Here is a 25,579-nt window from a genome sequence, read left to right as displayed (position 1 = left end):
GGGCTCCGCCGTGTGATACTGTCCCCCGAAGCTGACCAACCTGATGCAGACATGTGATAGAAGATCATCTCTGGGTCAATAGGCACATGAAAAGATGCTCAACATACTTAGCTATCAGGAAATGCAAACCAAACCCATGGTGACATACCACTTCGCACTTGCTAGGATGTTTAAAATTGGAAAGATAAATAATAAGGATGTGGAATTTTTTCTTTTTTTTTTGAGACAGGGTCTCGCTCTGTCACCCAAGCTGGAGTGCAGTGGCACCTGCAGCCTTGAACTCCCAGGCTCAGTGATCCTCCCACCTCAGCCTCCTGAGTAGCTGGGACCACAGGTGTGTGCCACCCTGCCCAGATAATGTTTTTTGGTAGAGATGGGGTTTCGCCATGTTACCCAGGCTAGTCTCAAACTCCTGGGCTCAAGTCATCCTCCCGCCTCAGCTTCCCAAAATGCTGGGATTATAGGCGTGAGACATCGTGCCCAGTCTTGCTGTTTGGCTATCCTTCCAAAGCTCTATCAACCAGGTTGTCTTCTCTCACGATTCTCTCTGCTAATGATGACTCTATAGCCCAGAAATCATGAGGAATGGCAAGTCCGTAAACTTCTGCCAACTGAGTTGCCCAGAGCTACCCAGTTTCAACTCTTTTGAGACCCTTCCTTGGATTTTCTGACTCACCCCGTAACACCCCAATAAACCCATCATTTTGATTTGTATATCCATCCACACCCACTTCCCTCCAGCCCCACCCCCTCCCTAACCTCTGCCAACCACTAATATTTTCCATTTCTATAATTGTGTCATTTTAAGAGGGTTTTTAATAAACAGAACGATGGAGTTCTGTAACCTTTGGGGGCTGGCTTTTTTCCCTCAGCATGATTCCTTGGAGATTCATCCTGGTTGTTTTGTGTATGGGTAGTGTGTTCCTTTTTATTTGTTTTTTATTTTATTTTAATTTTTTTGAGATGGAGTCTCACTCTGTTGCCTAGGCTGGCATGCAGTGGTGCCATCTCAGTCACCACAACTTCTGCCTCCTGGGTTCAAGTGATTCTCCTGCCTCAGCCTCCCAAGTAGCTGAGATTACAGGCATGCACCACCATGCCCGGCTAATTTCTGTATTTTTAGTAGAGATGGGTTTCATCATGTTGGTCAGGCTGGTCTCGAACTCCTGACCTTAAGTGATCCACCTGCCTCAGCCTCCCAAACTGCTGGGATTACAGGCATGAGTCACTGTGCCTGGCACATGTTTCATTTTTATAAGAAACTGCCAAACTGTTTTCCAGAGTGGCTGTATGATTTTACATTCTCACCAGACATATGTAATTGATCAGTTTCTCTGCATTCTCACTAGCATTTGGTGCTGTCGCTATTTTTCATTTTTTCCATTCTGAGAGGAGTGCAGTGATATCTCATTGTGGTTTTAATTTGCATTTCCCAAATGGCTAATAATAATGTTGAACATCTTTTCATGTGCTTATTTGCCTTCTGTATATCCTCTTCAGTGAAATCTCTTCATGTCTTTTGCCCATTTTCTAATTCTATTCTTGTTTTTTTGCTGTTGAGTTTTGAGAGTGCTTCATATTTCTAGTTACTAGTCCTTTTGTCAGGTATGTGGTTTGCAAATATTTTCTCCCAGTCTGTAGCTGTAGCTTGTCTTTTTATCCTCTTTACAAGGTCTTTTGCAGAGCAAAAGCCTTTAATTTTGATGAAGTCCAATATATAAATGTTTCCTTTTATGAATCATGTTTTGGGGGCTAAGTTTAAGAGCTCTTTGCCTCACTCTAGGTCCCAAATGTTTTCTCCTGTGCTTCTTTTTTTTTTAATTTTTACAGAATTTTTTTTTATTATTATTATACTTTAAGTTTTAGGGTACATGTGCACAATGTGCAGGTTAGTTACATATGTATACATGTCCATGCTGGTGTGCTGCACCCATTGACTCGTCATTTAGCATTAGGTATATCTCCTAATGCTATTCCTCCCCCCTCCCCTCACCCCACAACAGTCCCCAGAGTGTGATGTTCCCTTTCTTGTGTCCATGTGTTCTCATTTTTCAATTCCCATCTACGAGTGAGAACATGCGGTGTTTGGTTTTTTGTCCTTGCGATAGTTTACTGAGAATGATGATTTCCAGTTTCATCCATGTCCCTACAAAGGACATGAACTCATCATTTTTTATGGCTGCATAGTATTCCATGGTGTATATGTGCCACATTTTCTTAATCCAGTCTATCATTGTTGGACATTTGGGTTGGTTCCAAGTCTTTGCTATTGTGAATAGTGCCGCAATAAAGAATTGTTTTTAAAATATGAAATGCTTCACAAATTTTTATATCATCCTTACCTGGGTCCATGCTAATCTACTCTGTATCATTCCAGTTTTGGTTTATGTGTTGCCAAAGTGAGCACAAAGTCTTATGGTCTTATGTTTACATTTTAGTCTGAGGTCTTTTTTTTTTTTTTTTTTTTTTGAGACAAGATTTTGCTCTGTCACCCAGGCTGGAATGCAGTGATGCAGTCATAGCTTGCTGCAGCCTCCATCACCCAAGCTCAAGCGATCCTTCCGCCACAATCTCTGTAGTAGCTGGGACTACAAGTGTGCCCCACAATGCTCAACAAATTTTTGTATTTTTTGTAGAGACAAGGTCTTGCCATGTTGGTCTCAAACTTCTGGCCTCAAGTGATCCTCCCTCCTTGGCCTCCTAAAGTGCTAGGATGACAGGCGTGAGCCACCACGTCTGGCGCTGAGGTCCATTTTAAGTTAATTTTTGTACAATATATGAGACTTATGTCAAAGTTTTGTTATTTGGTTGATTTTGGGGCCTATAGATGTCCAGTTGCTTCAGCACCATTTGTTGAAAAGACTTGTCTCTATTGATTGCTTTTGTACCTTTGTCAAAAATCAGCTGTCAAAAATAGTTGTGTGGATCTGTGTTTCCGAGTTCTGTGTTCGGTTCCATTGATCTATGTGCTATTCCTGGGCCAGAACCACACTGTGACCATATAACAGTTTTTGAAATTAGGTAGACTGATTTTTCTCTAAAATTAGCTAAATTTTAATAAACCATCTAAAATTATTCTAGCTATTCTAGTTCCTTTGCCTTTCCACATAAATTTTAGAAAAGTTTTGTCAATATTTGCAAGAAATAGATTTTGTTGGAATTTTGATAGAAAGTGTGCCAATATGGGAATAATTGACAACTTTATTATGTTTAGTCTTCCAACCAAGGAACACAGTTTTACTTCTCAGTTTATTTAGATATTATTTGATTTCCTCCATCAGCATTTTATAGTTTTCAGCATAGAAATCCTATACAAGTTTTGTTAGATGTCCACCCAAATATTCCATGTTTTTAGTGATTATAAATGGTATTTTATTTTTAATTTTGGTTTCCATGTGTTCATTAGTATATAGATTCTAGAAATTTTGTGTGTGTGTGTGTGTGTGTGTGTGTAGATTCTTTGGGACTTTCTACCACATCATTGTATCATCTGCAAATACAGACCATTTCGTTTTTGCCTTTCTGAAATGTGTGCCTTTTCTTTTCTGTTCTTTCTTGCCTGTTACACTGCCTAGAATGTTCAGCTCTATGTTGAATAAGAGTAGTGAGAGTGGACATCCTTGCCTTGTTCCCAATCTTAGAAAGAAAGCATTCCATTTTTCACCATTAAGTATAGTATTAAATGCAGGGTTTTGTAGATGTTCTTAATCAAATTCAGGAAGTTCCCTCTATTCCTAGTTTTCTGAGGGTTTTTGAGACTTTGAGTTTTGTTTCTAATGGAGCTACAAGCTGTAGAGAACTTTATGAGATTGAATACATCCTACTACAGCCATTTTATATCCAAACTGTTAAGAGTTTTGTGTTAGAGAAACCATCAACCTTACATGAGAAGATTATTCGTGTGTGTTAGAATTTGCATCTTAGAGAAAACCCTCATTTTAGAATCGGGTTGAGAAGAAGAACAAGACCTTGGGTTTATTAATTGCAACTTCTGGCACAACCGTTAGAGCATTTATTTGCATCAAGTTTACATTACTGGGAAATTCACCTTACAGTAAAAAAGGTGAATGAAATATTTTTTTCATAAGAATTAATGTAGAAGGGCTGGATATATTTCCAGACACCCACAGTCCAAACTTTTTATCTATTGACACAATTCACAAACCAATGGAATGACACAGAATGAATTAAGTGAGGAATAAAAGGTCATATGATCATTTTACAGTGTTCTCCCTGGCTTCACAGAAGAATTAGGAAGCCACACTAGGTGCAGGTGCTACCAAAGTTAGCAGTCATTATAGTGTATCCCTGAGAGTCTGAGTCCAGTGGGGTTTGGGGTGGAATGGAAGAACCACCTGCCTCTGCCCCATCTCTACATCCCCCGCTGAGACTTAGAAACAAATACTACACTCTGAGAATGCTCCAAAAACCTCCACCTTTCTTCTTTTTCCTTTTTTTTTTTGTTTGGAGATGGAGTCTCACTCTGTCAATCAGGCTGGAGTGCAGTGGCACAATCTTGGCTCACTGCAGCCTCCACCTCCTGGTTCAAGAGATTCTCATGCCTCGACCTCCCGCATAGCTGGGACTACAGGTGCGCACCACCATGCCTAGATAATTTTTGTATTTTTAGTAGAGACAGGGTTTCACCATGTTGGCCAGGCTGGTCCTGAACTCCTGGCCTCAAGTGATCTGCCCGCCTCAGCCTCCCAAAATGCTGGGGTTACAGGCGTGAGACACCGTACCCGGCCAAACCTCCAGCTTTCTCAGGAGCTCTTGAGACGGTAAAGAAGGAATGAAGTGGAGATCCTCTCCACTGTGAACTGCAGCATTCAGCAATCCTGAGATAACATGCCTCAACTGTCCTCCAGCCGCAGCTGCTCCCAGTTTACCAACAAGGTGAGTGCAAACAATGACTTATACAGAAATTGATCCCATTTTTTATTTTTTATTTTTTTTAAGAGAGAGGGTCTCATTCTGTTGCCCAGTGTACTCCAGGCTGGAGTACAAAGGTGTGATCACAGTTCACTGTAACCTTGATCTCCTGGGTTCAAGAGATCCTTCTGCCTCAGCCACCCAAGAAACTGGACTACAGGTGCATGCTACCATGCCCAGCTAATTTTTAAATTTTTTTTGTAGAGATGGGGGTCTTACTTTTGTGGCCCAGGCTGTTCTCAAACTCCTGGCCTCAAAAAATCCTCCAGCCTTGGCCTCTCAAAGTGCTGGAATTACAGATGTGAGCCACTATGCCCAGCCCTTTTAAAATTGTTTATTTTTATTTTTATTTTTAGAGATCTTGCCACATTGCCTAGGCTGGAGTGCAGTGGCTATTCACAGGTGTGATTATAGCACACTGCAGTCTCCAATTCCTGGCCTCAAGCCATCTTCCCACCTCAGCCTCTTGAGTAGCTAAGATTACAGTTGCGCACTATTGCACTTGACCTGATCCATTTAAATAACTGACATTAAGTGGAAAAGGATTAGTGTATAGAACTCAGATCTGCTGTGTCCCAACCCAGTGCTTGGAACACAGTGGGTATTTAGGGACCTTGAATGAAATAATGAGGAGAATTTATTAGCCATTCTCAATCAGAAATATGTAGTTCATTTGTAAATTGTGTACCCCCTCGCCATAAAATAAAATGTGGGATGGGATCAAGAATTTAAATCTTTGAAAGGCACTTCAGCCCTCATTTTGTCCAACCTGTATAGGGAGCTAGGATCTCTTTCTGCAGTATTCACAAGTACCAATGGTCCCATCTTGGTCTGCAAAGACCTTTCCACTGATTCACAGTTCTGTTCTTTTGTTCCTTATTTTTTCTTTATATCAAACTTAAATTTTCTATCCTCCAATTCTCAAACCCCAATCTTAGTTATGCATCATGAGGCTTTTGGAGAAAACCTGCCTAATAGTCTATCTCCCTTCCTGTGTATTCAACCTCCCCTTTTCAGCTGGCATTTTGCATGAGCATTGAATCATGGTCAGGTCCTTCAGCTTGCTGGGGAAGCTCCTTACACCCCTTGTCCTTTCTTCACCTCTCACCTTCTCTCTCCTCTTCACAACCATTCCTCTTGAAGGACACTTATTATCTCCACTTATCCCTCCCACTGCCCAACTCTCCTTAGTCTGGCTTCAACCCCAACCCAAACCCTTGAATTGCTCTATGACAGATTAGCAATGATGCACTTCAGACCTTATCTTACTGGTGGACTTGGAAGCATGGACGCATGTGACACCCTAGGCTTCTGAGGATCCTGTCTTCAGGGTCATCTGAACTGGCTTTAGGGGCTGGGCATGGTGGCTTATGCCTGTAATCCCAGCACTTCAGGAGGCCGAGGTGGGTAGATCACCTGAGGTCAGGAGTTGGAGATCAGCCTGGCCAACATGGTGAAACCCCATCTGTACTTAAAATACAAAATTAGGCTGGGTGCGGTGTCTCATGCCTGTAATCCCAGCACTGTGGGATGCCAAGGTGGGCGGATCACCTGAGGTTAGGAGTTCAGGACCAGCCTGACCAACATTGTGAAACCCCGTCTCTACTAAAAATACAAAAATTAGCCAGGCATGGTGGCGGGCACCTGTAATCCCAGCTACTCGGGAGGCTGAGGCAGGAGAATCTCTTGAACCCGGGAGGCAGAGATTGCAGTGAGCTGAGATAGCACCATTGCACTCCAGCCTGGGCAACAAGAGCAAAACTCCATCTCAAAAAACAAACACACAGGCCGGGCGCAGTGGCTCACGCCTGTAATCCCAGCACTTTGGGAGGCCGAGTGGGCAGATCACGAGATCAGGAGATAGAGACCATCCTGGCTAACACGGTGAAACCCCGTCTCTACTAAAAATACAAAAATTAGCTGGGCGTGGTGGCGGGCACCTGTAGTCCCAGCTACTCAGGAGGCTGAGGCAGGAGAATGGCGTGAACCCGAGAGGCAGAGCTTACAGTGAGCCAAGATTGCACCTCTGCACTCCAGCCTGGATGACAGAGTAAGACTCTGTCTCAAAAACAAACAAACAGACAAACAAAATTAGCTGGGCATGATGGCAGGTGCCTATAATCCCAGCTACTTGGGAGGCTGAGGCAGGAGAATTGCTTGAACCCAGGAGGCGGAGGTTGCAGTGAGCCGAGATTGCGTCATTGCACTCCAGCCTGGGCAACAAAAGCAAAACTCTGTCTCAAAAACAAAAAACTGGCTTTAGGGACATCACTCTCCTGGTTTCTTCCAACTGCTCTGGCTCCTTCGTGTCTTGTTGCCTGGCTGGTTCCTCTTCTTCTGTCCTCCCTTAAAAAACAAACAACAGGCTGGGTGCGGTGGCTCACACCTGTAATCCCAGCACTTTGGGAGGCCAAAATGGGCAGATCACCTGAGGTCAGGGGTTTGAGACCAGCTTGACCAACATGGTGAAATATCGTTTCTACTGGAAATACAAAAATTAACCAGGCGTGGTGGCACATGCCTGTAGTCCCAGCTACTCGGGAGGCTGAGGCAGGACAACTGCTTGAACCTGGGAGGCAGAGATTGCAGTGAGCCGAGATTGCGCCACTGCACTCCAGCCTGGCTGACAAAGCAAGACTCTCTCAGCCGGGCGTGGTGGCTCACGCCTGTAATCCCAGCACTTTGGGAGGCCGAGGTGGGCGGATCACGAGGTCAGGAGATCGAGACCATCCTGGCTAACACGGTGAAACCCCGTCTCTACTAAAAATATAAAAAATTAGCCGGGTGAGGTGGCGGGCGCCTGTAGTCCCAGCTACTCGGGAGGCTGAGGCAAGAGAATGGCGTGAACCCCAGGGGGCGGAGCCTGCAGTGAGTGGAGATCGCGCCACTGCACTCCAGCCCGGGTGACAGAGAGACTCCATCTCAAAAAAAAAAAAAAGAAAAAGACCGTCTCAAACAACAACAACAACAAATCGTACCTTAGCGATCTGTTCTGGGCCCTCTTTTCTTCTCATTTTACACACTTTTCCTAGGTGAACTGTCTATACCCATAATTTCAGTTGCCAACTGTTGTGCCAATGAATCCTGAAACTATAATTCCAGGACTTGCACAGAGGAGGATTCACTATCTGTTGAATAACAAAGTGGATGAGTCTGAGTACGGTGGCTCACGCCCTTAATTGCAACACTTTGGGAGGCAGAGGTAGGAGGTTCGCTTGATCCCAGGAGTTCCAGACAAGCCTGTGTGACACAGTGAGACCCCGGTCTCTATAAAAAATACAAAAATGAGCTGGGCATGGTGGCTCATGCTTGTGGTCTCAGCTACCTGGGAGGCTGAGATGGGAGACTCACCTAACCCTGGAGGTCAAGGCTGCTTGTGAGCCAGATGCCACTGCACTCCAGCCTGGGTGACATGGTGAGACCCTGTCAAAAAAAAAAAAAAAAAAAAAAAAAAAAAAGATGAAACCTGTAACTTCAGTCAAAGCCTAGATGCTGAGACTCATTCTTTTCTCTTGTCCTGTTCCCAGTCTGTTCCTCTCCTTCCTCCATTTCTGTCCTAGGTGCCAGATCTGAGTGCCTGCCTTGCATTTCCTCTCTCCCTAACCCCAGACCCTATTAACCTCTTGCCAGCCTGTCCACTTCTCTAGCTCAGGCCCCCTTCATTCCTCATTGTGACTGCTGCCTCTAGAATAGATTGCTGCCTATTCTAAATGGTCTTCCTGCCTCTAATCCTGCTCCTTCCCCAACCATCTCCACGCAGCTCCGTGTGCAATTTCTTTCTTTCTTTCTTTCTTTCTTTTTTTTTTTTTGAGACAGAGTCTACCTCTGTCACCCAGGCTGGAGTGCAATGGCACAATCTCGGCTCCCTACAACCTCTGTCTCCTGGGTTCAAATGGTTCTCCTGCCTCAGCCTCACAAGTAGCTGGGATTAAACGTGCCCACCACCATGCCTAGCTATTTTGTGTGTGTGTGTGTGTGTGTGTATTTTTAGTAGAGACAAGGTTTCACCATGTTGGCCAGGCTGGTCTTGAACTCCTGACCTCAAGTGATCTGCTGCCTCAGCCTCCCAAAGTGCTGGGATTGCAGGTGTGAGCCAGCACACCCAGCCTCCACGTGCAATTTCAAAAAGAAATTTTGGTCCCACCACTTGCTTGTTTAAGGTTGTTCAAAGACCCCAAGAGAGGTTTTTTTTTTGTTTTTTTTTTTTTTGTTTTTTTTTGAGACGGAGTCTAGCTCTGTCGCCCAGGCTGGAATGCAGTGGAGCGATCTCGGCTCACTGCAACCTACACCTCCCAGGTTCAAGCGATTCTCCTGCCTTAGCCTCCCAAGTAGCTGGGATTACAGCCGCCCACCACCACGCCCAGCTAATTTTTGTATTTTTAGTAGAGATGGGGTTTCACCATACTGGCCAGGCTGGTCTCAAACTCCTGACCTCGTGATCCGCCCATCTCAGCTTCCCAAAGTGCTGGGATTACAAGCGTGAGCCACCGCACCTGGCCCCGAGAGCTCTTTCTGGCCTGCCCCACTCCTACCTCCCCAACCTCATCTCTCATGAGCATCCTCTTCACTCTTCATTCCTCCCATGCTGAGTTTCTCTCAGCTGTCTGGCCCCCGGCCCTTTGCACAGGATGGTCCTGCTCTCTGAATGCTCTTCTTTTCCCATGTTGCCTGGCTCCCTCCTACTCACTCCTCAGGTCATTTCCTTGGGAGCTGTGTCCCTGCCCTGCCCTTCCTCAGTTCCTGTACCACCCGATGCTACAGAACTTACACACTGCATTGCAATTACATATTTACATAAGTGTTTTGCTCACTAGCCTGTAGGTTCTATGTGGGTAGGACTAGAGGCTATTTCTATCCTGTTCATCTTTTTGTATTCTCATATATAAATATAATTCATCACCTCCTGACATTTGAGCCCTTCTGCTGATCCAAGTAAACAGTACTTAACATAGAGCTGTGTACACAGTAGATGCTCAATGTGTTGAGTGGAAGAATCAATGACTCTTCCCCAGGGAGAATGGCATCAGTTCTAACATGGATGGCTGGGCTGTCCCATGTGATTTGAGCAGTTTTAGATTTACACCAGAAGGGAGTGCTGTCCGCCATAACCTCTGGGTACTTATTGTCCTCCCTTTCCAGAAGAACTGTCCCCACATTAAGCATAGACATGAGGAATGGAGCCTGCATTATTAAAATAGGGCTTCCTTCTTTATTGTCTGAGTGGCCTCCAGGGAAGTCATGATAGGGGACAACCATTGTCAAACTAAAAAAAATTTCACTGGGACCTAAAACATCACCAGCCCAGGTCCAGGACGGAGAGGTGGGGGAGACAAGGCTCATTCATGTGCATAGCAGAGCACACAGGAAGTTTCAGGGGACTGAGCCCAGTGGCTGTGGCAGTATGATGGTGACATCACAGGGCTGGCAGCTAAGGCTGTATCAATAGGGATGTAATGGAACAAGCAACAGGATACCCCGATAGACACTGATTGATAGAGCCAGACTTTGTCTCAAAAAAAAAAAAAAAAAAAAAAAGGCTGAATTTGGCTGGGTGTGGTGGCTCACATTTGGAATCCTAGGACTTTAGGAAACCAAGGTGGGCAGATTGCTTGAGACCAGCCTGGGAAACATTGCGAGGCTCTGTCTTAAAAAAGAAAGAAGCTGAATTAAATCCATTCTTCTTTAGCTCCACTGGGCAAAATTACAGCCAAAAGTGTTACAGGAAATTGCATAAATAAGAGCCTTTTAAAAAGGATTTGTTTACCATATTAATAACAAGGCTCATGATAAAAAAATACAGCTGCCTTACTATTTTATTCTTATTATTTTTTGAGACAGGGTTTCACTTTTGTCACCCAGGCTGGAGTGCAATGGCGTGATTTTGGCTCACTGCAACCTCTGCCTTCTGGGCTTAAGTGATTTTCCTGCCTCAGCCTCCTGAGTAGCTGGGACTACAGGTGCACACCACTGTGCCTGGCTAATTTTTCTATTTTTTGTAGCTATGGGGTTACGCCATGTTGCCCAGGCTGGTCTTGAACTCATGAGCTCAAGCAATCCACCTGCCTCGGTCTCCCAAAGTGTTGGGATTTATAGAAGTGAGCCACTGCGCCTGGTCTGCCTTACTATTTTAGAGATAAAAAAAATCTGTTTTTGTTTTGTTTTGTTTTGTTTTGTTTTTTGTTTTTTGTTTTTTGAGATGGAGTCTAGCTCTGTCCCAAGCTGGAGTGCAGTGGCGGGATCTTGGCTCACTGTAATCTCTGCCTCCCAGGTTCAAGCTATTCTCCTGCCTCAGCCTCCCAAGTAGCTGGGATTACAGGCGCGTGCCACCACACCCGGCTAATTTTTGTATTTTTAGTAGAGACGGGGGTTTCACCATGTTGGCCACGCTGGTCTCGAACTCCTGACCTCGTGATCCGCCTGCCTCAGCCTCCCATAGTGCTGGGATTACAGGTATGAACCACCACGCCTGGCCAAATTTCTGTTTTTCAAAGATGGAATACATTGCCCTATAAGGAGTGGGGTCCCCATCACCAAGGTATCCAACAAGTAAGGTAGGCATGTTGCAGAAGGTATTTCAGCATCAGCCAAGGGACTAGATGGATCTGGTTTCTTCCAGCCCAGGGTTCTTGCCTTTCACTGCATATTAGAAGTTTCCATAAATGTCTGGAGATACCAACTTTGTTAACTACAGATTGGTAAGTTCTGATTTTTGAGAGTCCAGACCTCTTGTATTGATTTGTATAATCTGCTGCCATTTTAGCCCTCTGTGCCTCAAAATGAAACAAATCTGGTGAGATTGGAAGGGAGATGGGAATTAATATAATTAATATAATGTGAAAGAGAAATACAGTTTGGAATAACTGACTTACACAGATCACAAAACAGATAGGAAGCAAACCAGGACTTGATTCTGTTCTCCAGACTTGAGCTCCCAAGTCCTCCTTTTAATTACATCACTCTTGTGTCCAAACACCAGACCATAAGGGGAGTGAAGCACCTGACTGCCATTGCCATTCTTGGTCCACAGGTTTTCACAACTCATTTGTTTAGTGTAGGGGTTGAATTGTGCCCCCCTAAAATCCATATGTTGAAGTCCTAACCCCCAGTACCTCAGAATGTGACTGTTTTCAGAAACAGGGTCATTACAGACGTAAATAGTTAAGATGAAGTCATTAGGGTGGGCCCTAATCCCAGACGACTGGTGTCCTTAGAAAAAGGGGAGTTGGGCAGGATGCAATGGCTCATGCCAGCCATCCCAGTGACTCAGGAGACTGAGGCCAGAAGATCACCCAAGCCCAGGAGTTCGCAGCTACAGTGAGCTATGACCACGCCACTGCACTACAGACTGGGTGACAGAGAGAGACCCTGTCTCAAAAAAAAAAAAAAAAAAAAAGAAAAGAAAAAAGAAAAAGGAAAAGGGGCTGGGTGCGGTGGCTCGCACCTGTAATCCTAGCACTTAGGGAGGCTGAGGCAGGAGGATCACCTGAGGTCGGGAGTTCGAGACCAGCCTGGCCAACATGGTGAAACCCCCTCTCTACTAAAAATACAAAAATTAGCTGGGTGTGGTGGTACAAACCTGTAATCCCAGCTACTCGGGAGGCTGAGACAGGAGAATCACTTGAACCCAGGAGGCAGAGGTTGCAGTGAGCCAAAATCACGCCATTGCACTCCAGCCTAGGCCACAAGAGCGAGACTCTGCCTCAAAAAAAAGGGCAGTTTGGACATAGACACACATATACACAGGGAAGCGACACATGGAGAAGATGGCCATCCCCAGCCAAGGAGAAAGGCCTGGAGCAGCCTCAGAAGGAACCCACCCTGCTGACACCTAGATCTTGGACTTCTAGCCACCAGAACTGTGAGACAATCAATTTCTGTTGTTTAAGCCACTCAGTGTGTGGTACTTTGTCATAGTGGCCCCAGGAAACGAATACATTTGGTGATTGAGGAAACATTCACTGAGTGCCAGTGTACTGGGCCCAGCAAGAGGAATCAGACACATGGCCCAGAGTGCTATCTGGCAGTGGAGACAGGACAGGGAGCAGAGCAGCCACTGCCAGCGCCAGAACAAGTCATCAAGGTCATCCAACGAGAAATCCAGGGAAGGAAGCCTCCTGCCTGCCAGGCTGTCTGGGGCTAATGCCTTTGCTCTGGTTCTTGAACACTGGGATGGATTTTGCTGGTGCAGGTAGGGAAAGAGCCAGAGGAGGCAGCATGAATAAAGTCAAAGTGCGACAAGGTGCAGTTGGCCAGCTAGGGCATGTGGGGACCATGTGAAAAGAAGGCTGAAAGGTGGATTCAGAGCAGGTTGGTGGGGGAACGATGCCAGGAGTGCTCTGCAGGCCCTGGGAAGTCACAGAAAGTTCCTGAGCTAGGAGCTGCTGAGAGAGCCAGCTGTGTGGTCACTTGAGCAGTGGTGGAGAACAAGCTGGGGGTGGCGGGCCGGCGCTGAGGGCTCTCAGGTGGTCAGTAGTGCAGACCCAGGAGAAGCTGTCAGTGGGAACTTGGATTTCCTCAGCCTCGTTTCTTTTGTCTTCCACTTGCTGAAAACACCTGCATTGTGAAGAGCTCCAGGTTTCAGAAATTCCCATCCACTGAGACAAGCTTTGCCTAAATGGAGTGGTCCTAGCAGTCCCGTTAGCTGCCTCACCCCAGCCTTTCCTGAGAGTAGCATAAGGCAGCCAGGGAAAGAAGTCACCCTTGATCTGCACTCTGGGACCTTGCAAGTGACCCTGAGCCTCAGTTCCCTTGTCTGAAAGATGGGGTCAGACCCTCACACTGCCTCCTTTGAACAAGACAATGAATGTGCAAGAGCCTGTAAACTGCAGTGCGCCATGGACACATCAGGGGCCATCACTCCCTTTGTCAGAAGCAGGGCTCAGGCAGGTCAGTGGCTGGTCAGGACTGAGCTTGGCAGGATGGTTGTAGGTAGGACCTGCACAGGTAGCTGTCGGGGGAACTAGGTGGCTACAGAAGCAGGAAACAATGGCCCCATGTTCCGGCAGGAAGGGAGCCTAAGGGCAGATCGGGCCCTGACCCAGTCACTGGAATGGACGAAGCCAGGGCTGGATGGGAATTCCCATTCTTGGGGCTGGTAGGTCCCTTCACCCACTCCCCAGCACCAGGTCACTCACTCTGCACAGATGCTGGCTTCTGACCCACACATTGCTACTGTGACTCCCAGGTGCAGCTGATCTAGCACCAGCTATGCAGAACCACTTCCAGGGATTTCTCGTGTGCTCAGGCCCTGGCTGGATGCATGCTAGTGCAGTCTATCACCGACAGAGGCCCATGGCATAGGCTGTCCCCAGCTCTTCTTAAATTACTCCTCCTGGGTATCCTGCGCTGTCATGCTTATCGACTCAGAGAGTGGGCAGGGCTCTCACAATTTATAAATGAGAAAACTGAGCTCCAAGAAGCAAAGGGTCTTTTGCAAGTTCTCTAAGATGGTGTATGACAGGGCTGCCTCCCACAGTGTGAAATTATCATAAGAGTTGTAGTTGTTAAGTATTGTTTTTTTTTGAGATGGAATTTAACTCTTGCTGCCCAGGCTGGAGTGCAGTGATGTAATCTCGGCTCACTGCAACCTCTGTCTCCTGGGTTCAAGCGATTCTTCTGCCTCAGCGCCCCAAGTAGCTGGGATTACAGGCCCCCACCACCATGCCTGGCTAATTTTTTGTATTTTTAGTAGAGATGGGGTTTCACCCTGTTGGCCAGGCTGGTTTCGAACTCCTGATCTCAGGTGATCCACCCACCTCAGCCTCCGAAAGTGCTGGGATGATAGGCGTGAGACACCATGCCCAGCCAGTTGTCAGTATTTACAGCGCTTGCTGTTTACCTGTGTCCCTAAGCATTTTATGGTTCCAACTCTGAAAACTAGTTCCGTTCTTGCCCTGTCCTGAACCTTTGGAACCAATGAGTCTTGTTAGCTAGTGTCTACTTTGCTCCCTACTTTGGACTAAGGGAGAAATAAGTCCACTGACTTTCTCATCAGAACTGAGCCAGGAGCAAGGGCCCTAGGGAGGGACATATGGCGACATACAGCAGCTTTGGGTTTGGGCAGAGCTGGGTTTGGATCCCAGCCTGGTCACCATTACTAGCTACATGACATTGGGTAGGGCACTTCACCTCTAAATCCTTCAGTTTCCACATCCATAAAAGGGGATTATAGGTTATTTTTCAGGGAAGTTGAAGACTAAATTTCTCTCAATAAATGGCCATTGATGGCAGATATATGTACTAACCTGCATCTGTAACGCTACTAGATGACTGACTAGTCTGACCAACTTATGTATATACCTGTGGCAATTTCTGGAAGACACCTCCTTCACTGAAGTCAGTGCAGCTCTCATCTGGCCCCCTGCTACTGGTCTATCCTTTTCAATTCCATCAGCCTAAACATAGCTCTGACATTTTCTACTAGCCCAAACCCTTACCTACTCCTTGAGAGGATAACTGGGAGTAAGAGCATGAAATATTGTTAGTATCCCTGTTGCTGGTTAGGCTCACAGTGAACCACATGCAGATTTGTACAGCTGAAACAACCTGCAGGCTCACTTAGCTTGGGGCTCGGAGTTTCAGTTGAGGAACTGGAGGCTCACAGAGGGGAAGTGACAGAGGGGGAGCAAATACCATTCAGTGGCCAGGTTGGGGCTAGAATATGATCTCTAGATTCTCAGTTTGAGGCCTCCCTCACCATACCTCCACTCTTCCTCTGCCAGGGCTGGTGCTGGGGAGTGCTGTCTTAAACACAGAGACCCCAAGCCCCTCCTGGCCGGGGGTCAAGTCCCCTTAATCGGAAATAGAGTTAACTCTGGCCAGGTGCAGTGGCTCATGCCTGTAATCCCAGCACTTTGGGAGTTCAAGTCAGGAGGATCACTTGAGCCCAGGGGTTTGAAACCAGCCTATGCAATATAGTGAGACCTCATCTCTACCAAAAATATTTAGCCAGGCATGGTGGCATCCACCTACAGTCCCAGTTACTCGGCTGAGGTGGGAGGATTGTTTGTGCCCAGGTCGAGCATGCAGTGAACCATGATTGTGCCAGTGTATTCCAGCTTGGGTGACAGAGTCAGATTGTCTCCAACAACAAAAAGCAATAGAGTAAGAGTATTTTCTCCATATGCCCTCCCAACACCCCTGGGACAAGTTATAAAATACCCACTTGATCAGATTATTAAGCTGACCTAATTGGCTGAGGACTTCCACACTCACTGCAATCTTGGTGATTTTCCTGCAGAGCAACTGTTTGGCTGGCTGCAGCTTAAGTCTACTAGTAACTTGATTCCCTTTCCAAACTGTCAACACAGCGGTAGCATCAGGCTCATTAAAATTGACGGCAGCACAATGCAACAGAGCTGGAGAAAACTGGAAGGTCGTAGCGTAGTGTACGACCACTTTGTGCTTCTGTCTCACCTTTCTCTGGCAATGGGGTAGGTAGTATAGCCCAAATAGGAATGCCAGGAACAGGATGACTCAACTCTCCTGTACTTGTCCTGGAGTATGTACCAGGAGTCCTGGTGGTGGTGATACAGGAGCGGGTAGGGTGCAGTATCTTACACAAGGTGGTTTGTGCATTTCCACGCTGGCCACTATCATTCTTCAGGTGCTGGACTCCTGAAACAGGAGTGAACTAAAGGTTAAGAGCAGAGGTTGAAAACAAGGCGCCATGGGCCAGGCACAGTGGCTCACGCCTGTAATTCCAGCACTTTGGGAGGCCAAGGTGGGTGGATCACCTGAGGTCAGGAGAGTTCAAGACCAGCCTGACCAGTATGGTGAAACCTCGTCTCTACTAAAAATACAAAAATTAGCCGGGCGTGGTGGCAGGCGCCTGTAGTCCCAGCCACTCGGGAGGCTGAGACAGGAGAATTGCTTGAACCCGGGAGGCGGAGGTTGCAGTAAGCCAAGATTGTGCCACTGCACTTCAGCCTGGGCGACAGCGAAGACTCCATCTCAAAAAAAAAAAAAAAAAAAAAGAAAATAGCTTCAAAAAGATGGCATACCAACGTATCACACATGTAGGTGTATATGTAGAACACACCTCTACCAACCTCTGAGCAGCTAGTCAGGACCAGTTATCTAGCCCATCACAGCTGCCACCCAGCTCAGACATTTTATAACTCAATTTACCGCAGAAGCTGGAAGCAAACCCTCTCAATGTTCTTCAGATGGGAGACAACTCCAAAAAGTCTGCTGTGTGACCTCATCACCAAACAGCTTGCTTCTCTGAGGACCATGTCAAAGGCATCTTCACTGGCCACATACAGGTGACATCAGCATTTTACTATAATGCACAAAAAGGCTTTGACCTTCAAGGCCCTACAAGGGCCCAAATGACTTGTCCAGTATCATCACCTATTCATGTGTTGTCAAATCTACTTGTATCTAACTGTTCTCAGCAGTTTCCTACCTTTAACCTCTGCTTACCAAGATACTCTCTCCTTTCTCTATTCCTATTTATAGACGCTGTTCACACTTGCACGTGCAGTTGAAGTACTTTCTTTTCTAAGAAGCTTCCCTCCCTCCGGGTTGGGTGCCACCTCTCCAGCCTTTGAGCTACACTAAAACTTACCTAAACCTCTTGCTCCTAGGTCCTAGTAGATATTACTTGTGTTGATGTCTTTTCTTCCTGACTAGTTACTATGAGCACCAAGGGCTGGCTTCTCTCTTTAACCCAATTCCCTTCCCTTTTGCCCAGCCAATAAGCCTGGCATGTCCTACAGGCTTGGTAGATACTGGAAAGTTCTGTAAACTTTAAAGAAAAAAAAACTGAAAAAAAAAACAGACAAAAAACCAGGAAAAATAATCACTCAAAGTTACTGTGTTTCATATTTGACAAATAAGCAAAACCTTAAGGACACACCTAGGCTACAGAAGAAACCATTTTACAATGTATTGAAGGTTTGCCAAAATGGCCTTATGATTGGGGAAAATGACGTAATACCTGTAAAATCAGAAATCAAATTTTCTTGGATTTTCTTTGCAAGAAAGAAACTCCATTTTAAAGTCTATGGGAGATTTTGATTTTAAAGTACAGTATTTGGGGGCTCCATAGAGACTATGACTTGTTATAAATTCAAATTAGGTTCCAATTTTATATATTGCATTTACATGCATCAAAAACCTCACTCATTCCAGTAGCTATAAGCTAAAATTTACTAAAACAATCCTTAAATCTTCCACTATAAAAAACTGTATTGATAATGCAGTCATACATCTATTTTCGCTAAATGGTTAATCACTGAATACAGACAGAATATCCTTCTTTCTCAAATCCCTTTAAGATCTGTAAGAAGAGAGAAAATTTCCATCTTCTGGAAAACCTGAGCTGACCTCAGGCAGTGCCTACCCACTGCTTGGTGAGGCTTTTCACATGTCATTCCCCCTTTTCACGCCTGTCTTGACAACAAACCATACTGTGTTCACCCATCAGTCAAACCCTACATGTTTCAGTCTAATGGAAAGCCCGTTTTTCTCTTCAGACCTTCCTGTCAGCAAGGGTCACAGAACATCAGTGCTACAAGTGACTTCAGAAGCCATTTGGTCACACCCCTTCAATTTTACAGACTGGGTGGTGACCCAGAGTCAACACAAGGTCACACAGAAAATCAGTGGCAGAGCCACAACTAGAATTCAGATCTCTTGGGATTCTGGTGAAGGCCTTTTGCTTTACACTATCTTCTTTCCCTTAATTCACATAATACTTGAACCTAACATTTTACTGGTTTTCATTTACTGGTTTTACTGCTGAACAAAATGGAATGTTCAGCATTCCATTTTGAACATTATTTTTTAAAGTATGCTTCATTTACTCCCAGTTATCAATGAGGATTTGATCTAAATGCTCAAAGATCCTACACACTTGTGCAATTCCCCTCAACAACTAATATAAAAATGCCAAATAAACCAGTTCTTTGGTGTTTTAACATGAGCTTACAATGAGAGTATAATTTAAAAATGTAAGCATACAACTAGGCTTTACCAAAGAGTAACTGTTTATTTCACTTAAATTCTTAAAAATACTTTTTTGGCAGTTGTCACATAAAATGTCCTAATGTAAAAAATAATAATAATAATAATTAAAAAGAAAAGCATGAAAAAACAGACCCAAAATGTTAATATTTTATTTACAAAGCTTTTTTGTTGTACAGAAAGTAAAAATGCTGTTACAATCTCGGTGTAACTGGTAGCCACAGACGGTTGACTCACCAATCACAGCTATCCACGCTACAGCAAGAGTCTTACACAAAAACCTAACAACGCTTACAACTTTGTTGGGGTGAAGTCCACAAGCTTGGTGGTAGATTACCAAGAGGGACTACATGGAAGGAAGGCGGAATGTCACAGGAACTATTCTTTGGCTCTTTGGGTGGGTGGGTGTCCTGGGGTTTGTATCACAGCTACCTTTTTTTTTTTTTTTTTTTTTAAACAGCTACAAAATCCATGAGCAGTCCAACCAATACTGAACAGTTCTGTTTCTGCAGGTCATCTGGGGCCTTAATCATCTTCTCCTTCATCATCTGTTTCTCTCTTCCTCTTTTCACCTTTCCCGCCTTCTTCCTCCTCTGTACAGTAACAAAAATTGACTTTAGGACAGTGGAAAAGGCATTTTGCTTAGATTATTGCCAATGGAGGCAACAACAACAAAGTTTTTGACAGTTAGGAGATAAAACAATGTAAACTTCATCAGATTAATATAGGTGATTAATAGCAAGTATAAGTGGTGACCACAGAACCAAGAAAAGCAAAATGCACAGCAGCACCTCAACTCACCCAGGAAAAGTTAATTCAGTTTCCTCAATTTTAAGGTGTTGTCTTCCAAATGTTTCTTTTTACAAATCTAGCAATTATTAAAATGCTTATTATTAATCTGAGCTGGTCAGGCGCAGTGGCTCATGTCTATAATCCCAGCACTTTGGGAGGCCGAGGCGGGCGGATCACCTGAGGTCAGGAGTTCCAGACCACCCTGACCAACATGGTGAAACTCCGTCTCTACTAAAAATACAAAAATTAGCCAGGCATGGTGGCACGCACCTGTAATCCCAGCTACTCTGGATGATGAGGCATGAGAATTGCTTGAATCCGGAAGGCGGAGGTTGCAGTGAGCTGATTGCGCCACTGGACTCCAGCCTGGGTGATAAGAGCGAAACTGTCTCCAAAAAAACAAAACAAAACCCCTTGTGCTATCTACATGTCTTCAAGACATGCTTACTTTCGAGTGACCTCAGACAAGCTTAACCTCTTTAAGCCTTTTTCATCTGTAAAATGGGGACAATGGTACTGACTTTAAAAGGTTATTTTGAGAATTAAGTAACACACAAAACATAGTATGGAACATCGTTAAGACTCAAATTGTAGCAAACTAATATTAACTAAAAAGGAAATTCTTAAGAGTATTATGTAGTCGAGACACAGAGACTTACATATAGACCAATTTTTTCAACTAATAAAATCCATGGTTATTTTAATGAAATTAACTATATGTTAAATCATATTTCATACAGGTTTTTTTTTTTTTTTTTTGAGACAGAGTCTCGCTCTGTCGCCCAGGCTGGAGTGCAGTGGCTTGATCTTGGCTCACTGCAAGCTCTGCCTCCCGGGTTCATGCCATTCTCCTGACTCAGCCTCCCGAGTCGCTGGGACTACAGACACCTGCCAACATGCCTGGCTAATTTTTTTGTATTTTTAGTAGACACGAGGTTTCACTGTGTTAGCCAGGATGGTCTCGATCTCCTGACCTCATGATCCACCCGCCTCGGCTTCCCAATCATACGGGTTCTTAAAGGCAGTGACCAGGTCCTAACCAGGGTAATATCCAGTGTAAATGTAATTGAGAGCTTGACACAAAGTAGATGCTGAGAAAACATCAGCCAACAGCACAGTGAACACCTGATTTTCTGAGACACAACCATGAGACTTTTTATTTGAGACAAGGTCTCCCTCTATCACTCAGGCTGGAGTGCGGTGGCACTATCATAGCCTCACTGCAACTTCAAGCAGTCCTCCCACCTCAGCTTCCCAAGTAGCTGGGACTATAGGTGTGCACCACCATGTGCAGCTTTTTTTTTTTTCTTTTTTTGAGACAGAGTCTTGCTCTGTTGTCCAGGCTGCAGTGCAGTGGCATGATCTCAGCTCACCGAATCTCTGCCTCCTGGGTTTGAGTGCGTGCCACCGCGCCTAATTTTTTAATTTTTAGTAGAGACAGGATTTTACCATGTTGGCCAGGCTGCTCTCGAACTCCTGACCTCAGGTGATCCACCTGCCTCGGCCTCCAAAGTGCTGAGATAACAGGTGTGAGTCACCACACCCGGTCCCAGCTAACTTTTTAATTTTCTGTAGAGACAGGGTCTATGTTGTCCAGGCTGGCATACTTTCAACAGTATTAAATAAGTAACAGCTATTTCATTTGTCTTGGTTGTAGTGGGGAAAGGACTAACACTGACAAAACTGGGAAACTGCTACATCTATTTATATATCCTGAAAATGATGGTTCAATTATTAAAGCCTTTTTTAAAAAAATGAAATAACTCCAAATACAGAAACTCACACTTGGCAGTAAACCAAATGACTGGTCCTAAGAACACATTTAAAACATGGGGACCAGGCTAGGCATGGTGGCTCACACCTGTAATCCGAGTAATTTGGGAGGCGGAGGTGGGTGGATCACTTGAAGCCAGGAATTCGAGACCAGGCTGGCCAACATGGCGAAACCCCGTCTCTACTAAAAATACAAAAATTAGCCAAGTGTGGTGGTGCATGCCTGTAATCCCAGCTACTCAAGAGGCTGAGGCAGAGAATCCCTTGAACCTGGGAGGTGGAGGCTGCAGTGAGCTTAGATTGCACCAGTGAACTCCAGACTGGGCGACAAAGCAAGACTCCATCTCAAGAAAACAACAGGCTGGGCGTGGTGGCTCACGCCTGTAATCCCAGCACTTTGGGAGGCCGAGGCGGGCGGATCACAAGGTCAGGAGATAGAGACCATCCTGGCTAACATGGTGAAACCCCATCTCTACTAAAAATGCAAACAATTAGCTGGGCGTGGTGGTGGGCGCCTGTAGTCCCAGCTACTCTGGAGGCTGAGGCAGGAGAATGGCGTGAACTCAGGAGACGGAGCTTGCAGTGAGCCGAGATCGTGCCACTGCACTCCAGCCTGGGCGACAGAGCGAGACTCCATCTCAAAACAACACCGTGACCACCACCACCACCCCAAAAAAACCCCATGAGGACTGAAGACCAACAGGACCCTTGCCATCAGACAGGAATAACTGCTGTAGCAGCAGGGAGCCTGCACCAGCACAGACACACTGATGGGACGATAGAAACGAGAATGTGAATGTGTAAACCGCCAGAGCCAAGGGCATTTTATTTTCTTCTCAGTGGTATCAAATTCTAAATAATGGACGTTTTTCTCTAATTTTTAACTGAGAATGATCAAAATGCATGCATCAGGCCCACCTTCATCCTCATCCTCATCTTCGTCTTCTTCATCAAGTCCAAATTCTTCTTCCTAAAGAATAGCAAACAGCATAACATTAGATTAATTCTGCCAAATTGAAAAGTGCAAATAGTACAAATTCTGCCAAACTAAGAAGTACAAATAAATGCAACAATATCAATCAAGAAGGAAACTGTAGTGTTATTTTTATCTACTTTGATGTACCAAGACCCACTGATTTTCCTTAACGAGCTTTATAATTTTTCTAAAAAAATTTTTTTTAGAAGCAAGCAGTTCATTTGCTAGATGTTTAATTAGTATATAACTTTGGATAATTCAAGAAATCATCTTAAAATCTCAAATTTCAAAACAGGTTTAGACAAAAATTTCTTTCTATATCTCATTCATATACAAAGCTTCTTTCAGAACTTTAATGTCAATCATACACCTAACGACATCACACAAACCCCAAGCCTTATTTTTATACTACAAAAGAGGATGCGTTTTGTTAACAACTAATGTTGTCTGCCTGTTTCCCAAACCTCTTTGAGGGTCAAAGTCAAGACACTGTTTTCTCCTGCCCTTGTATAGCATAGAGGATCCTCAGGGATCCTCTATTATTGGGTAATTCCATAAACCAGACTATGTGCTCTTTCAGGGCAGGACCACAATCTCATTTCATTTTGTACTCCCAACTCTTTAACACAGCAGGTTACACTGAATATACACTGAATATACAAGAAAAAGTTTAGACTTGGTAAACATAAACTTCCCTACAATTCAATGAAGGAACAGACATACCATCAATTCTCAACATGTCCAGTTTTCTCACCATACTGAATACTCAATTCATTCCTTCCCCCAGAGGGCCAGAACTTACCTTGCACAGCCAGGAACCGTACTAGTTTGAGTTCAGTAGGCATTCTATTTAGTAGTTATTTAAAGCCAGACAAACACTAAATTAACCAGATTCATATTGTAAATGTATTCACAGGTATACTAATTTCTTCAAAAGGTGTTTTTCTTTTCTTTTGTCATCTTTTTGAAACCCCCACTTTTGTTGTAATTACAAATAGGAAGCAGGGTAGAAAACAGCTGCACTGACCTCCTCACTGACTTCATCATCATCCTCATCCCCTTCTACATCTTCATCTTCATCATCTTCTTCATCAAACTCCTCTTCTTCACCATCCTCATCCTCCTCATCTTCCTCATCTTCTCCTTCTAAAAATAGTCCAAAAGGGATTCATTAAATATCCTCGACGCTCCACAGGGCACAAAGTGTTGAGGATCTGTGGGGTAGCTCACAGAACAAATGCTGTAAGGCCATGAACTGCAGTCACTTTCTTTCTACTATGTGCTACAGCTCAGTCCCTTTGTCCAATAGAGTCCCATAAAATCAGAGAGCTAGAAGTCCTGGTAGATAAGACAAACACTGTAATTCTCACTGATGAAATGATACAATGGCTAAGATTTGCTTCAAAATTATATGGAGTGGAGAAGAAGGTAAGGGTATGCAGGAATAAAGTAAGATCAGCTATGACCAATAATTGCTGAAGCTAAGTGTTAAGAACGTGGGGGTTCATTTTGCTATTATTTTTACCTTTGTCACTGTCTGAAATTTTCGACAGTAAAAAGTTAAAAAAAAAAAAATTATGGCCGGGCGCGGTGGCTCAAGCCTGTAATCCCAGCACTTTGGGAGGCCGAGGCGGGCGGATCACGAGGTCAGGAGATCGAGACCACGGTGAAACCCCGTCTCTACTAAAAATACAAAAAATTAGCCGGGTGCGGTGGCGGGCACCTGTAGTCCCAGCTACTCAGGAGGCTGAGGCAGGAGAATGGCGTGAACCCGTGAGGCGGAGCTTGCAGTGAGCCGAGATTGAGCCACTGCACTCCAGCCTGGGCGACAGAGCGAGACTCCGTCTCAAAAAAAAAAAAAAAAAAAAAAAAAATTATGTACCTTCTCTTGGGTAATGATACCACCAGAGTCACAGTCAGCTGCTCAAATCAGGAACCTGAGAAAAACCTATAATAACCCTGTGACTCAGGGGACAGGAGGCTGAGAGGCACCTGCATCTCTACCTGGTTGTTCAGACCTCTAGTGCGGCAGTTCGTGCTTCTCCTGGGTCCTAGAGCACACCATGCTCTCACCTGCCTCCTGGTCTCTGCATGCTCTTTCCATCCTCTTTGCTTGGCTAACTCTGACTCCACCTTGGAGTCTCAGTCAACACCACTTCCTTAGGCAGTCTTACTCACCAGACCTCCCAATGCCAGGTCATAGGCTCTCACCATGAGTATGTGGTGCTTCTCCATTACAACACACTTTGCTTACTTGCAATTATTATTTATGATTTTTAATTTAAAACAATTTTTTCTGTACAGATAGGGTTTGTCTATATTGCCCAGGCTGGTCTTGAACTCCTGGATTCCAGCAATCATCCTGCCTCACCCTCCCAAGTGTTGGGATTACAAGTGTGAGCCACCATACCTAGCCTATTTATGATTTAAAAAAAAAAAAATTTCTCTGTAAGGTCCAAGAGGGTAGGAACCTTGTTTTTTTTTCTTTTTTCTTTTCAAACCACTATTTTCCACAGTGCCTGGCACATAGGAAATGCTCAAGTATTTGTTGGCTGACCCATCTTTGCTCTCAGGAACTGCCCCCCACCTTCCAAGGAATGTCCTTTACTGGCTCTTGCACATGTGGCTGTTCTTCCTGTTTGACGTGAACTTAAATAGACAACAAGCACAAATGGTTTTTAGGAAAAATGGAAAAACTGTAGAAGGGACAAAGGGACATAACATTTGGAAATAGGTGAGATGTCCTATTCTCTGTCCATTTTACCACCTTATAAGCTCATTAATTTTTGTCTGTCTCAATATGCTTCAAAATAAAACTGTAAAAATGCTTCCAGAGTATTATACCATTAACTGCACCCAAACTCCTTGATGCTTTTCCTCCTCTATTTTCTTGATAATTTCTGTTGTATGTGCTAATTTTTAAAGAAAAGAGGTATTCATGCTGATTGATGTGAAAACTAATCATTCTGCTTCCTCTAAGCCAGGGGTTCCCAACTCCCAGGACTGGTACTGGTCCGTGGCCTGGGCCGCACAGCAGGAGGTGAAGAGCAGGCCAGTGACCATTACCACCTGAACTCCGCCTCCTGTCACATCACCTGTTAGATTCTCATAGGAGTGCAAATTCTATTGTGAACT

At 44.7% G+C, this 25,579-nt stretch overlaps 1 protein-coding gene and 1 non-coding gene across 4 annotated transcripts in view; both read right to left on the bottom strand.

The window, feature by feature from the left end:
- Positions 1–2,301: 2,301 nt before the first annotated feature.
- On the bottom strand, positions 2,302–2,407 carry LOC129044756 (U6 spliceosomal RNA). Its single transcript, XR_008504757.1, has one exon. It is a non-coding gene; the product is annotated as a U6 spliceosomal RNA (small nuclear RNA).
- Positions 2,408–19,039: 16,632 nt separating this feature from the next.
- Positions 19,040–25,579, bottom strand: part of ANP32B (acidic nuclear phosphoprotein 32 family member B) — a 33,107-nt gene continuing 26,567 nt past the window's right edge. For all 3 annotated transcript variants that reach the window (XM_054502907.2, XM_063649748.1, XM_054502906.2), the window contains 3 exons: positions 23,472–23,590; positions 22,387–22,438; positions 19,040–19,496 (listed from right to left, as the gene is read on the bottom strand). In XM_054502907.2, coding sequence (XP_054358882.1) covers positions 19,429–19,496; positions 22,387–22,438; positions 23,472–23,590 — 239 coding nt within the window. In that variant the 3' untranslated portion in view covers positions 19,040–19,428. The remainder of the gene's footprint in view (positions 19,497–22,386; positions 22,439–23,471; positions 23,591–25,579) is intronic.

Source organism: Pongo pygmaeus, chromosome 13, assembly GCF_028885625.2.
Source record: "Pongo pygmaeus isolate AG05252 chromosome 13, NHGRI_mPonPyg2-v2.0_pri, whole genome shotgun sequence".
In the NCBI taxonomy this organism is placed as follows: Eukaryota; Metazoa; Chordata; class Mammalia; order Primates; family Hominidae; genus Pongo; species Pongo pygmaeus.
This window is presented reverse-complemented; position numbering and strand designations above follow the sequence as displayed.